We start from the raw sequence: 16,316 nt of genomic DNA on the forward strand, positions 1-16,316 counted from the left end.
ATTTTCACAGTGGGTCAACTAGTAATGTTGCTTCTGCCTTAGGCTCTAGGCTTCCTGCGTTTCCGTTACTTGTTTTTATTGAGACGCTCCAGGATTTATTTATCCTCTATAATCTCATAAGTAAGGCCTGAGACGGAGCACGAGTTTTGCTGCTTCAAGTGTTGCATCTGAGGTGATGATATGGCCCCAGCAGAGCCCTGATCTCAACATCATCGACTCTGTCTTGGATTACATGAAGAGACAGAAGGATTGGAGCACTCCTACATCCACAGAAGATCTGCGGTTAGTTCTCTAAGATGTTTGCAACAACCTCCCTGCCGAGTTCCTTTAAACACTGTGTGCAAGTGTACCTAGAAGAATTGATGCTGTTTTGAAGGCAAAGGGTGATCATACCAAATATGGATTTGATTCAGATGTAATTTCTGTTCAGTCACTTTGCATATTGTTAATTGATAAAAATAAACTATTAACACTTCTAGTTTTGAAATCATTCTCACTTTACAGCATTTAAGAATGCTTCCAAAAATAGAAAATGTCAGTAGTTTAGATTTATCAATTAATAAAGTGCAAATTGAATGAACAGAAGAGTGTATGTATGTATATATATATATATATATATATATATTTTTTTTTTATATATATATATATATATTTTATTCATTCATCTTTATTTTTGTATACATTGTGGGAATTATTCTATAAAAGTGCAATAAATGAGGTAAATTATTATACAGTTTTTTATTGAATGCAATAAACTATGAAAAATATGATTTTCTTATTTACATGATACTATGTGCGATAAATTCTATGCGATACAAATATAAAATGTATACGACGTACGCTGGGAGGTTAGTGGCTGGTGCGCAGTGCTCCATTAGAGGTCAGGTAGTGTATTATAAGTATTATTCGCCCGTCCCCAGAGTATAAACAGGTTCCAATGTGCGATTGCAAAATAGCAATTATGCGCATATACACCTGCTATAGGGCGAGTGCAAATATACGCTGATACTAATGAATTGCCAAAACAATGTATAAGCCTGCTATTTCCTGGATTTATTGCACTTATTTTGCTATCAACCATGTATCACTATCCCTCAGAGCTTGCAATCTTAGTGGATATCTGCAGACATACAGCGGAAGTTGAATAGTGGCACTGAAGTCCATATTATCGCCCCCCATGTTTTATTGTAATTAGAAAATTAAGAATGTTGTAACTGTAACAATAGGATGAAAGATTGCACAAGAAAATCTGCCTAATTTGTGGATAATTATCAGATAATTTATGCGATTAAGCCTTAACGTGAAGCGTTCAAACAGCGGTCACATTACCGCAACCTATAATTGGCCAGTAAAGACAGGTAGAAGACATCATTATCCAACCAGAAACTAATCGGATATAGACTGTGTGAATGCACTATACTCATTTTCCGCCATCAAACCAACAAAAGGGGGAACAAAGAAAGACTCAGGAACAACATATGATCTTCTGGATGGCTATAATTGTCTTTATATTCAAAATGTGCCTTGTATTTTATGTCTAAAGATGACCATACAAGGACATATCAAGCGGGCCAAACCAGGTCGATATTGTACTGAGTATGTCTGTAGGGCGAGTTATGTATGAGGCATATTTAGCAAACCATATTTGCAGGATATCCTCTGGAATCACCCGCAAATACTAAGGTTCTCCTGAAAGTACATACGGAGGACTCCAGCAAATATTGGAGATATCTTCTGTGGTCCGACGTTTATGTTTGCAAGGTTCTTATGGGGGGCTGCTAAAATGCCATATGTACCAAGCTCCAGATTGCGAAGCATTACGGGAACTAGCCACTGTAGTCTTTGGGCGACATTCCAGAAAACATTTGGGAGGGGCATCCGTAGGACCCCTCTGGCAACGATCGCTTGGACATGCGTGGTGTGATAACTGGATGTGCGCAGTAGCACAACCAGCCCCTGAAACAGGAGGCCCTGTGATCACATTACTTTACTTTACTCATTACTTTACTGCTAACTCATCGCAGCCCTTGACCCTGCATGTGAAAATTGGTGAATGCTGGCAATCTTTAGTTTCTTACTGCCGCGATAGGCACCAAGTCCTGATAATTAAAATATATGCCCTGATATAACCATAATCTGATCCAAACATTACAGCATATAACTGAATTTACTAGGAGTGTCCTTGTTCCAGTTGGTCAGTGAAAGCAAAAATGGACCAATGTGCACCAACGGTAACAAGTAAACCTCTAGCAGCAAGATCATCGGTGCACCACCAGATATCTGATGCATCTACTCCAATACTGCATGCATGCAAATAAATGCGCATATCCACAGACTTGTACACCCACTCTGCAACTGGATACACACCTAAACATTTATCTGTCCAATCTGTCTGGTGGGAACAAAAATCTGGTAATGTATATAAAATGGATCAAAAATATTGTTCAAATAAATTTGTTAAATCACACAGATTTAACCAATTTGAATGACATTTGTCTGTTTTCCAGCGTTTGGGAGCAAATAGTTGTTGCCAGCGAACTTTGCCTGCGTGAGAACGCCACATTACCGCCCAGTTGCGTGGCATCAGTCTTCAGCGTAGGTGCGCTTGTAATGTGTACCGTTCCCACAATCACTCACAACCACATTTGTCCCAGGTGATGGGGACAAGGCGTCACACTTCCATTCTAATATCACATTCAGCCAGAGGAAACATCGAAGAGTTCAGTACAGGGGGACACTCTTCTGCAATCATACTCTATATTTCCATGTTACTGTTTAGCCCTGAGCAGGACAGGATACTAAATAGTTAATAGCCACAATGTGGAAGCACCTGCTTTCAATTTGTAGCCCTCATTTACTAAGTGTTTTCTTTATTTAGCTTTTGCCCCGGCTATGGGCAAATTGGAGAAATAAGTGGAAGTACAGGTGGGTCCACGGTTATCTTGGCTAGTTTGCTGCGCCTAGGCACAACATGGTTTATTAACATAAATCCTTCATCTATTGTTCTCAGCTGCAATACAATACAGAGAACAATACAGCAGGGGATTAAGTCATTACAGCAGGAGATTAAGTCCAATGGACCCATCTGTAGCTGGTTACACAATGCGTTTGCTGTTACCTCTATGTTATCACCCTACCTGTATATTTAAGGCATTTGGGACTCAATATGATGTCAGTGCTTAATAATCCTAAAGGAAGAGGAAGGAGGAGGTGGTAATTTTTGCACTTATAGATCCAGTGCAGCTGCCTGGTTCTGTGGACGAGCCCCCACTTTAGCAGTGATTGAAAGTATGGGGAGGGGGGGGGGGGGGGGGTAGGTGGGTGCAAACTTAAAAGTTGATTTATATCTTCAATTCCACTCTGAATTCATACATTTTTTTTCCTGTACATTCTGCAAAACTAAAAGTCTTTATACTGTTACGCCAAAAAGACCATTGTCTTCCCTTAAATACTACTATTTATAAAGTTCTCAGGTAGGGTACGAAATACAAAATATACTCCAGGTGTACTCGGGACATTTAAAAAGAAAAAATCTTCTGTTTTCTCTGAGCTCCGATTTGCAAAGTCTTATTTCTATAGTCTGTATCACACATATGCTTCCTGGGGATTTCCCATTATCTGGTCATTACTTCAATGCCAACTCACCCTATCACTGCATTGTCTGACCATGTCAACAGAATTGGGGTGAAGACGTTTCTATTATATATATCCCAAGGTGTGTGCTGCTGTCTGGTCAAGGTGGCGGGTGGTGGGGGGGCTTGGCAGGACTGTAGCGTCTGGCTGATTTACATATAAATATGGGGATGTATTTTCACTTTTCCTGGACAAAGAAGCTTCATAAAGGCTTTTCGGAAACTCATATGGCAGAGAGGGTAAAGTATAGGGTTAATGGCAGAATTTAACCAGAGGAGCCAGAAGGAAATCTCGTAGAGATAATGCTGGACACAGCGTCCGTGGCAAGCCGCTCTGATGATCATTAATAGGGTGTAAGGTGCCCAGCACAGGCCGAACACGCATACGATAATGGCCAGGGACTTGGCCACCCTTTTGTCTCTCGATAGCCTGAACCGGTTGGCAATGCTACTAGCCATGTCCGTCCTGACATTACTACAAGCGTTTTCTACCGACTTGTAAAAGCAGTCTTGATGTCTTCTGGTTTGCACCTCAACTTGCAGAGGAGGAAGGTCTTGGCTTATGTTGAAGTCCAGGGTGTGATCCTTGATCCTCTGTGACCGATGCCCCGTGGGACAGGTCTCTATAGGCGTCAAGCAGGTTGCTTGTTTTTTAGCGTCGGTGTAAGGCTTCTCAGCCGGTTTAACGAAAAAGATCAAATGTTTTTTTCTCCTCCTCTGGAAGCTCATCTCACAATGCTCCTGCCCTTGGGCCAGCTCTTCGTTCCTCATCATGGTCCTCTTCTTGATGTTGATGTAGATGCTCAGGTTGAAGTAGGTGACGCTGATGAAAGGGGTGAAGAACTCTACTGTGGAAGCTATCATAAGAAAATACCAGTTGTAGTAAAACTCCACGTAACATTCCCCATCGGGCAGTATGGTCGTCCTGGCGATGTATTCCCAACTGATGATGGCCGGTCCGTAGAGGAGAAAGGCGGCCACCCACACGGTTAACATTTTTAAGACGGCATTTCTGGTCATCCCCTTTTGAGCTCTGTAGGATACCTAATGCATGAAAATAAAAGGTTGCAACACAAGTGATATATATATATATATATATATATATGTAACAGGTTACTATACATACAGGGTCATAACTTGTATAACATGGTCAAATGGCAAAATTATCACTAGACCTCCACCCCCCATGCAACAATGCTCTAAGGGACTTTAGGGGGTATTCAGACCTGATTGTCCTCTGCCGTCCGCCCGCAGCACTCTGTTGAAAAATGTCACTCTCAAAATGGCCACGACAGTTATTAAAGATACTAGAGGAGGCCGTAGTATCTTTAATAACTGTCTCCTCTGAGGCGGCAGACATTTTGGGAGGGCACGTTTTCAATAGTTTGAAACAAGTAGGCGCGAACAGCGGCAATGGCGAGTGGGGGGGGGGGGGGAGAGGATCCACTGACAGCGATTAGAACCCCTGACAACGAGCAGGTACTGGCATAATTACTGTGTAGGCATAATATAGTGACAAGGGCATTAATGTGGGGGCATAATATGGTGTCAGAGGCATTACTGTGGGGACTTATTATGGTGCAAGGCGCATAATATGGTGTTGCTCTGTGTGTGCATAAGAATTATTTTTTCTATATTTATTTATTTGTATATTTTTTATATATACTGTACATATTTTATTTTTACGTGTGTGTGTGTGAGGAGAGTCTGTCTATATTGTCGGTCCTTGGCCCCACAATTTCTGATGGCAGCCATGCTAAAAGCTGTATATTCGCAGCTGATTGCAGAGGGGAATGTATATAAGATAAGCAGGGAGGAGCTGTGGGATCTGGGGAGATCCCTCTTTGCACCCCGACAGCTGGTTCCATTGGAAAGAGTGTGGTTGCCCCATCTCATCAGCTATCAGAGGCGAGCTCTACCAACGTTTGTTTTCTGAACCCTAATAACAATCGTAATGTTCTGATACACTGTATGGGGAATGACAGTGCGTTCCGGTACTAACATTGGCGCTGTGATACTGATACCTCCTGTATTAGACAATTAATAAATAGGTACAATAGTTAATTTAGGACCAGATGCATCATCACTTGGAAAGTGATAAAATGGAGAGAGATAAAGTCCCAGCCAATCAGCTCCTAACTGCCATTGTTCAAACAGGGCATGTGATATGGCAGTTAGGAGCTGATTGGCTGGCACTTTTTCTCTCTACATTTTATCACTGTCCAAGCGATGATGCATCTAGCCAGCAGAATAAAGCAGGAGATTTATCAAAGCTTGGAGAGAGGTGGAGAGAGATAAAGTACAAGCTAATCAGCTCATAACTGTCATGGTTGGTATTTTATCTCTCTCCACTTTACCTCTTTCCAAGCTTTGCTAAATCACCCCTTAAGCATGTGGAAACTAACTTATCCATCTGTATTTATCCACATCTTGAACGAATAGGTCCCTAAGTATTACTAAACAATTAAATAAGGGGTCTATTCATGAAGCAGTGAAAAAGAGTGGAGAAATGAGCCAGTGGAGAAGTTGCCCATGGCAACCAATCAGCTGCTCCGTACAATTCTATAGTATGCAAATTATAAATGTTACTTCAATGCTGATTGGTTGCCATGGGCAACTTCTCCACTGGCTCACTTCTCCACACTTCTCCACTGCTTCATGAATAGACCCAAGAGTATGAGAAATAAAAAGTTCTTTAAATAAAAATATATGCGTAAAATACCTAATTGTCAGCTTCGGCAACCTAACCCTCCCCCTAGTGCCTAACCCTATTACTCGCCGTCGGGGTCCGTCTGTTTTTTGACCGTCAGGATTCCCGGAGCCGGTGTTGTGGCCGTCCGGATGGTCACCATTGAGATTTCATCAGGATTATCTCAGCAGCTTTGTAGTGAAGGGGTTAAACTACTGACGTCATTGCTCACCAATTATAAAGCCAGGCCGCGCAAAGGTTTTTAAAGTTTATCAGTATATAATTATCTGTTACTCATACACACACAGCAATTAGTCTGGGCAGCTTTTTTCTAGACTTTTAGTTATTCAGAATTCCACACAGAACGTTACGTTAATACAGCTCTAAATACCTGCAGTTATAAATGTTACTAATATAATTGCATGGTGCTGCCGGCCAATCACAATGTAGCATTTCTTCTAACGCTATAATTTGCTTAAATATAGGCCCCGGCGCTTTTTCTGGCAATGGCAAAGCACTTTTAATTATAGATGCTTTTTATAAGGCTATTTAGTCCTTAATGTAACTCTACTTGTAAAAGCTGATGCTTTACATGTTCCTTGTATTCAGGGGGCTTAAATTGCTCAAAGCAAATGACTCCCCTGGGTGTATTATAGTAATTATGGGTTTGGATGCATCTGTAAGTGCCACTGCAATTGTTTCTGGAAAAGAAACTAGAAGGAACTAATTGGGATCTTGATAACGGAATTGTGCCTGACCTGTAAAGGACATTGTAGTCATTTTATGCTTGCATATTTGATGATACAGTGTATATAGTTATATTTATATATTTAGTTACAGTCAGGCACACGCAGACGCGTGGACATGGGCCCTCATTCCGAGTTGATCGCTCGCAAGGCGAATTTAGCAGAGTTGCTCACGCTAAGCCGCCGCCTACTGGGAGTGAATCTTAGCTTCTTAAAATTGCGACCGATGTATTCGCAATATTGCGATTTCAAACTACTTAGCAGTTTCTGAGTAGCTTCAGACTTACTCGGCATCTGCGATCAGTTCAGTGCTTGTCGTTCCTGGTTTGACGTCATAAACACACCCTGCGTTCGCCCAGACACTCCCCCGTTTCTCCGGCCACTCCTGCGTTTTTTCCGGAAACGGTAGCGTTTTTATCCACACGCCCCGAAAACTAGAGATGAGCGGGTTCGGTTTCTTTGAATCCGAACCCGCACGAACTTCACTTTTTTTTCCACGGGTCCGAGCGACTCGGATCTTCCCGCCTTGCTCGGTTAACCCGAGCGCGCCCGAACGTCATCATGACGCTGTCGGATTCTCGCGAGGCTCGGATTCTATCGCGAGACTCGGATTCTATATAAGGAGCCGCGCGTCGCCGCCATTTTCACTCGTGCATTGAGATTGATAGGGAGAGGACGTGTCTGGCGTCCTCTCCATTAGAATAGAGATAGATAGATTAGATAGAGAGAGATTGTGCAGAGTCGCAGACAGAGTTAGTTTACCACAGTCAGTGACCAGTGCAGTTGCTAGTTAACTTTTATTTAATATAATATATCCGTTCACTTCTCTCTGCTATATCCGTTCTCTGCCTGAAAAAAAAAACGATACACAGCACAGTCAGTCACACAGTGTGACTCAGTCTGTGTGCACTCAGCTCAGCCCAGTGTGCTGCACAGTCATCAATGTATAAATTAAAAGCTTATAATTAATTGTGGGGGAGACTGGGGAGCACTGCAGGTTGTTAGCAGGAGCCAGGAGTACAATTATATTAATTAACAGTGCACACTTTTGCTGCAGGAGTGGTGACCAGTGCCTGACCACCAGTATAGTATTGTTGTATACTACTAATATCTCTTTAAATATCAACCAGTCTATATTAGCAGCAGACACAGTACAGTGCGGTAGTTCACGGCTGTGGCTACCTCTGTGTCGGCACACGGCAGGCAGTCCGTCCGACCAGAATTGTATTATTTATTATTATATACCTACCACCTAACCGTGGTTTTTTTTTCATTCTTTATACCGTCATAGTGTCATCCTAATTGTTACGAGTATACTACTATCTCTTTATCAACCAGTGTACAGTGCGGTAGTTCACGGCTGTGGCTACCTCTGTGTCGGCACACGGCAGGCAGTCCGTCCGACCAGAATTGTATTATTTATTATTATATACCTACCACCTAACCGTGGTTTTTTTTTCATTCTTTATACCGTCATAGTGTCATCCTAATTGTTACGAGTATACTACTATCTCTTTATCAACCAGTGTACAGTGCGGTAGTTCACGGCTGTGGCTACCTCTGTGTCGGCACACGGCAGGCAGTCCGTCCGACCAGAATTGTATTATTTATTATTATATACCTACCACCTAACCGTGGTTTTTTTTTCATTCTTTATACCGTCATAGTGTCATCCTAATTGTTACGAGTATACTACTATCTCTTTATCAACCAGTGTACAGTGCGGTAGTTCACGGCTGTGGCTACCTCTGTGTCGGAACTCGGCAGGCAGTCCGTCCATCCAGGAGAGATTAATTGCTTCTTTTTTGGGGGGGGTCCAAACCAACCCGTCATATCAGTCACAGTCGTGTGGCAGACCCTGTCACTGAAATGATGGGTTGGTTAAAGTGTGCATGTCCTGTTTTGTTTATACAACATAAGGGTGGGTGGGAGGGCCCAAGGATAATTCCATCTTGCACCTCTTTTTTCTTTTCTTTTTCTTTGCATCATGTGCTGATTGGGGAGGGTTTTTTGGAAGGGACATCCTGCGTGACACTGCAGTGCCACTCCTAGATGGGCCCGGTGTTTGTGTCGGCCACTAGGGTCGCTAATCTTACTCACACAGCTACCTCATTGCGCCTCTTTTTTTCTTTGCGTCATGTGCTGTTTGGGGAGGGTTTTTTGGAAGGGACATCCTGCGTGACACTGCAGTGCCACTCCTAGATGTGCCCGGTGTTTGTGTCGGCCACTAGGGTCGCTAATCTTACTCACACAGTCAGCTACCTCATTGCGCCTCTTTTTTTCTTTGCGTCATGTGCTGTTTGGGGAGGGTTTTTTGGAAGGGCCATCCTGCGTGACACTGCAGTGCCACTCCTAGATGGGCCCGGTGTTTGTGTCGGCCACTAGGGTCGCTTATCTTACTCACACAGCGACCTCGGTGCAAATTTTAGGACTAAAAATAATATTGTGAGGTGTGATGTGTTCAGAATAGGCTGAAAATGAGTGTAAATTATGTTTTTTGAGGTTAATAATACTTTGGGATCAAAATTACCCCCAAATTCTATGATTTAAGCTGTTTTTTAGGGTTTTTTGAAAAAAACACCCGAATCCAAAACACACCCGAATCCGACAAAAAAAATTCGGTGAGGTTTTGCCAAAACGCGGTCGAACCCAAAACACGGCCGCGGAACCGAACCCAAAACCAAAACACAAAACCCGAAAAATTTCAGGCGCTCATCTCTACCGAAAACGCCGTGTTTCCGCCCAGTAACACCCATTTCCTGTCAATCACACTACGTTCGCCGGAGCGAAGAAAAAGCCGTGAGTAAAAATACTATCTTCATTGTAAAATTACTTGGCGCAGTCGCAGTGCGAATATTGCGCATGCGTACTAAGCGGAATTTCACTGCGATGCGATGAAAATTACCGAGCGAACGACTCGGAATGAGGGCCATGGGGCCTAATTCAGACCTGATCGCTCGCTAGCTATTTTTTGCAGCGCTGCGAACAGATAGACGCCGCCTATAGGGGAGTGTATCTTTGCTTTGCAAGTGTGCGATCGCATGTGTAGCCGAGCGGTACAAAAATGTTTTGTGCAGTTTCTGAGTAGCTCAGGACTTACTCAGCCGCTGCGATCACTTCAGCCTGTCTGGGGCTGGAATTGACGTCAGACACCCGCCCTGCAAACACTTGGACACGCCTGTGTTTTTCCAAACTCTCCCTGAAAACGGTCAGTTGCCACCCACAAACGCCTTCTTCCTGTCAAACTCTTTGCGATCGGCTGTGAATGGATTCTTTGTTAAATCCATCACTCAGCAACGATCCCCTTTGTACCCGTACGACATGCCTTGCGGTGCATACGCAGTTCGGACCTGATCGCAACGGAAAAACCTAGCGTGCGATCAGTTCTGAATTAGGCACATGGTCTGAACTGGCTTTGAAATCAGATGTATATTCACCCAGAGGCGTAACTGTGCGTGACAATGGAGTCAGCTGCCGCCGGGCTCCCGCTGTGTAGGGGGGCACCTATTCTCCCGCCCCGTTCTGTGACACCATTCTGTTAAGTTAATTGACAGCTGCTGTTAATCTCTTCCCTGGCCGACTCCCCCACTGGTCCCTGCACCTTAGTAGTCACAACCTCTATATTGTAGATACACATTTTACAAGTGTCATACCCAGGATTAGAACTAGGGAGGCCAATCCCGGGCCGTTTTTTCAATCCCGGGATTCGGGATTGAAAAACGGTCAATCCCTGGATCCCGGGATTGCAGTAGGGACCAGTGAAAGATGTAGGGAGCAGCGCTGGAGGGAGGGTGTAGGCAACTAGGCATAGGTGTGCGCAGACACTGACAGGCGGGTGCCGCTCCGGACTCCCCCCCCCCCCTCCACGGCAGCAGTCTATGTTCAGGACAGGGGAGGTGATAGAGCACTATAATGCCGTGCCGTGGAGGGGAGGGGGGGGGGGGGAGTCCGGAGCGGCACCCGCCTGTCAGTGTCTGCGCACACCTATGGGGTAGGTAGCGGTGCGGGAGGGTGGGTGTAGGTAGTGGTGCGGGAGGGTTGGTAGCGGCGCTGGAGGGAGGGAGGGAGGCTGTAAGTAATAACACTTACTATTAGGCGGGCGGCTGCGGACACACTGAACGTGGCGGCATTTCAAATGAAGCGCCGGCCGCCAGCCAACCAGAGCTGGTGGACCGGCAGCCAATCAGGGAAGCTGCCGCAGCAGACGCTCCTGATTGGCTGCCGCTGCTGCGGCAGCTTCCCTGATTGGCTGCCGGTCCGCCAGCTCTGATTGGCTGGCGGCCCGCCAGCTCTGATTGGCTGGCGGCCGGCGCTTCATTTGAATTGCCGCTGCGTTCAGGGTGTCCATGGCTGCCGCGGCCGCCTGATAGTAAGTGTTATTACTTACACCCACCCGCCCTCCCGCGCCGCTTCCAACCTTCCCGCACATGCGCACTGTAATCCCTTGAATCCCGGGATTGGAGGCTCCAATCCCGGGATTCAAATCCCGGAATTTTTGGGCCCAAATCCCGGGATCCCGCCGATCCCGATCCCGGGATTGGCCTCCCTAATTAGAACTCACAACCTATTACACTGGAAGCAGACACCTTGCTGATAGAGCAAATAGCTCCATCAGTAGGGTACCTGCTTCCAGTGTAGTAGGTTGTGGGTTCTAATCCTGGGTGTGACACTTGCAAAATAATTGTCAGAGAAATAATCTGCATTGTGAGTGACTGAGCAGATCTATGTAGTGTGTGCCTGCACACTACATAGATCTGCCTAGCTGCAATGGTTTTGAACTGACAATTGGAACTAGCAGCTTCATACAGTTAGAATCTGAAGGCTCGCTGCGCAGGAGAAAGTGGCTCTATGAGTAAGATGTTGGTCAACAGTAACTAGGTCGAAACCTGAAATAGGTCAACACAAACATTAGGTCGACATGAGTTTTTTTGTTTGTCGTACAGTGACCGGGAACCCCAATTAATGCACCGCGTCCCCTCGCATGGCTCACCATGCTTCGGCCAAGGTCCCTCACTCCACTACCGCTACGCTCGGCACAAGTTACCGTTCCCAATTGTAGTCCACGTGGATCGTAAAGTATGAAAAAGTAAAAGAAATTGTAAAAAACTCATGTCGACCTTTTGTCATGTCGACATAGCAACCATGTCGACCTACAAACCATATCGACCTAATGTATGTTGACCATCAGTGGTCAATCTAATGCATGTCGACCTAAGTGTGGTCGACCTAGAGACCGGATACCGGCCCATCGGTCACTTTCCTGTGACGGGAGGCAGCAGTGTCTCTTGTGGCGGCTTTGGGTCCGGCGGTCATGTGACTGTCAGTTATGGTGGATTCATCTTATGTGCCAGGGTTCCAGTAAGTGCTGTCCCCAATCCCTAACCTTAATCCCTACCCCTTACCCTCACTCTAGTGTTTAACACTAACTTCCCCCAGCCTATCCCTCCCGAAGCCAAACCGTAACCCTCCCCCAGTCTACTCCTCCCCAAACCTATCCCTCCCCCAGTCTACTCCTCCCCCAGCCTATCCCTCCCGAAGCCAAACCCTAACCCTCCCCCAGTCTACTCCTCCCTCAACCTATCCCTCCCCCAGTCTACTCCTCCCCCAGCCTATCCCTCCCGAAGCCAAACCCTAACCCTCCCCCAGTCTACTCCTCGCCCAGCCTATCCCTCCCGAAGCCAAACCCTAATCCTCCCCAGTCTACTCCTCCCCAGCCTATCCCTCCCCCAGTCTACTCCTCCCCCAGCCTATCCCTCCCGAAGCCAAACCCTAACCCTCCCCCAGTCTACTCCTCCCTCAACCTATCCCTCCCCCAGTCTACTCCTCCCCCAGCCTATCCCTCCCGAAGCCAAACCCTAACCCTCCCCCAGTCTACTCCTCCCCAGCCTATCCCTCCCGAAGCCAAACCCTAACCCTCCCCCAGTCTACTCCTACCCAGCCTATCCCTCCCGAAGCCAAACCCTAACCCTCCCCCAGTCTGCTCCTCCCCAGCCTATCCCTCCCCCAGTCTACTCCTCGCCCAGCCTATCCCTCCCCCAGTCAAACTCTGAAACACCCCCAGCCAAACCCTAACCCTCCCCCAGTCTACTCCTCCCCCAGCCTATCCTTCCCAAAGCCAAACCCTAACCCTCCCCCAGTCTACTCCTCCCCCAGCCTATCCTTCCCAAAGCCAAACCCTAACCCTCCCCCAGTCTACTCCTCGCCCAGCCTATCCCTCCCGAAGCCAAACCCTAACCCTCCCCCAGTCTACTCCTCCCCAGCCTATCCCTTCCCCAGTCTACTCCTCCCCAGCCTATCCCTCCCGAAGCCAAACCCTAACCCTCCCCCAGTCTACTCCTACCCAGCCTATCCCTCCCGAAGCCAAACCCTAACCCTCCCCCAGTCTACTCCTCCCCAGCCTATCCCTCCCCCAGTCTACTCCTCGCCCATCCTATCCCTCCCCCAGTCAAACTCTGAAACACCCCCAGCCAAACCCTAACCCTCCCCCAGTCTACTCCTCCCCCAGCCTATCCTTCCCAAAGCCAAACCCTAACCCTCCCCCAGTCTACTCCTCGCCCAGCCTATCCTTCCCAAAGCCAAACCCTAACCCTCCCCCATTCTACTCCTCGCCAAGCCTATCCCTCCCCCAGTCTACTCCTCACCCAGCCTATCCCTCCCCCAGTCTACTCCTCGCCCAGCCTATCCTTCCCAAAGCCAAACCCTAACCCTCCCCCAGTCTACTCCTCGCCCAGCCTATCCTTCCCGAAGCCAAACCCTCCCCCAGTCTACTCCTCACCCAGCCTATCCCTCCCGAAGCCAAACCCTAACCCTCCCCCAGTCTACTCCTCCCCAGCCTATCCCTCCCGAAGCCAAACCCTAACCCTTCCCCAGTCTACTCCTCCCCCAGCCTATCCCTCCCGAAGCCAAACCCTAACCCTCCCCCAGCCTATCCCTCCCGAAGCCAAACCCTAACCCTCCCCAGTCTACTCCTCCCCCAGCCTATCCCTCCCGAAGCCAAACCCTAAAACACCCCCAGCCTAATCCTAACCCTCCCCAGTCTAATCCTCCCCCAGCCTATCCCTCCCGAAGCCAAACCCTAACCCTCCCCAGTCTACTCCTCCCCCAGCCTATCCCTCCCCAAGCCAAATCCTAACCCTCCCCCAGTCTACTCCTCGCCCAGCCTAACCCTAACCCTCCCCCAGTCTACTCCTCGCCCAGCCTAACCCTTACCCTCCCCCAGCCTAACCCTAACCTACCCCCAGGGCCGTCGTTTCATATGGTCTCAATGGGCAGTTGCCCAAGGGCCCCAAGAGTATAAGGGCCCTATGCTAAAAGCTGAGGGTCCCCTCTTTCCAGGGGTACCAGATTTTTGAAAATCGGCCCTGTGGAACCGGAGATATATATGAATTCAAAGCAGTGGTCCCCATCCAAGCCTGTTAATTGCTCTCCCCAGCCAGATATCTCAGGTTTTGCCTAACTTAAAGCTTTTCTGAGGGGATTTTCCAAAAGCTGGGACTCTCCTCTTTTGGTGGACACTGGCAGCTTGTCTCTACTATGCCCAGAACCAGAGATATCAGCTTTCCAGCAGCTGGTCCCTGCTCCAGCTCCACACGCCTAATATGCAGTTTTATATATTCGTTGGTGGATTGCTCTGGCTCCTGAACTCTCATCCCCAAGTCCCCAGTACCTCCTGAAAGGTGTCCCCAGTACCCCCTGAAAGGTGTCCCCAGTACCCCCTGAAAGGAGGAACTGTCTAGTTCACAGGTTCTCAAACTCGATCCTCAGGACGTCACACAGTGCATGTTTTGCAGGTAACCCAGCAGGTGCACAGGTTCTGTGAGGAGACCTGCAAAACATGCACTGTGCGGGTCCTTAAGGACCAAGTTTGAGAACCTGTGGTCTAGTTGTTTACCCATTAAAAGCTAAGAAATCTATTTCCAGGAACTGGAGATATCTGCAGTCAGTCAAGCTGCCCTCCCATTGGAAAATTTTGAATATTAAGCCCACTCCCCTGGCTATTAAACCATACCTCCCAACATGACCCTCTCCAGGAGAACACAATGCTCTGCTCCTGGACTTCCCTCTTAATGTATGATTGCCATCACCTGTGGTGAAACACCTCTCTTATCCATGAACTTGTTCAGCACAGGTGATGGCAATCATACAGTAAGAGAAAAGTCCAGGAGCAGAGCATTGTGTTCTCCTGGAGAGGGTCATGTTGGGAGGTATGATTAAAACCCCCCCAACCACCCTGGAAGTCATGCACCGGGACCCCTTCATTCAGCCCAATGCCCCTTCTACAGTTTAGTGTTCTCCCTCCCGCCCCATCTCCCTCCATCTGTGCAGTAAAGGAGTAATTAGCAGGAATTACTGCTCCATGTCCTACATGCTGAGCAGAAGATAGAACACCCCCTACCACCCGTGGGATATCAGAGCTGCCGCTGATAGCACCACCCCTGCCACGGGAGGATGGGTAGGGGCCCCAGTGCATTGCTTTGCCCAGGGGCCTACACCGCTCTTAAGATGGCCCTGCCCACCCCCAGCCTACTCCTTCCCCAACCAATCCATAACCCCCCACCTACTCCTCCCCCAACCTAACCTGACCCCCACCACCACACTCCTATTCCAGCCTAACAATAATGTTGACATTCTTACAATGTAGGCATTTTATATGTAGACATATGGAGAATGTTGTTGCCTGGTTACATTTTAACAATGCCACAACATAACTGTCAACATTGTGGTGCCGACCTAATGACTACGAATACATCCCGAATCTTCAGTCACCAAAGCGTCAGTAAGAAAGCGTCAGTAAGAAGCGTCAGTAAGAAAGTGTCAGTAAGAAAGCGTCAGTAAGAGCGTCAGTAAGAAAGTGTCAGTAAGAAGGCGTCAGTATCAGTATAGCCACCTGAGTGAGGAGAGAACTGAGCACAGGAGCGCACGGGATGCACAGTGCGGACTATCATCCAGTCTGACAGATGAAGCATCTATTATCACACATAGGAACGATCTGTAATATCCACCGCAGGCAGCCTGCAGCTCTCCAACTGCTTGGGACAATACAGGATGGTCCAAGGGTAGCTAGTAGGATATGCTGGAACTTATAGTCCTCCAACAAAAGGAGAACAGCAGGTTGCCTATCTCTGTAGTATAACAAACACGTATATAGATGGGGCATTCTGGGACTAGTAGTTCCACTGTTCTGCTGCAAACCAGGCGGGACAGTGTGGTTCCACAGCAATATAAGAGCCATGGGTTTCCCTTCCCAGT

At 47.3% G+C, this 16,316-nt stretch overlaps 1 protein-coding gene across 1 annotated transcript in view; it reads right to left on the reverse strand.

The window, feature by feature from the left end:
* Positions 1-723: 723 nt before the first annotated feature.
* LOC134969831 (histamine H3 receptor-like) overlaps positions 724-16,316 on the reverse strand; it is a 20,205-nt gene continuing 4,612 nt past the window's right edge. Inside the window, exon 3 of the mRNA XM_063946026.1 lies at positions 724-4,676. Coding sequence (XP_063802096.1) covers positions 3,786-4,676 — 891 coding nt within the window. The 3' untranslated portion in view covers positions 724-3,785. The remainder of the gene's footprint in view (positions 4,677-16,316) is intronic.

Source organism: Pseudophryne corroboree, chromosome 11 (assembly GCF_028390025.1).
Source record: "Pseudophryne corroboree isolate aPseCor3 chromosome 11, aPseCor3.hap2, whole genome shotgun sequence".
Classification (NCBI taxonomy): Eukaryota; Metazoa; Chordata; class Amphibia; order Anura; family Myobatrachidae; genus Pseudophryne; species Pseudophryne corroboree.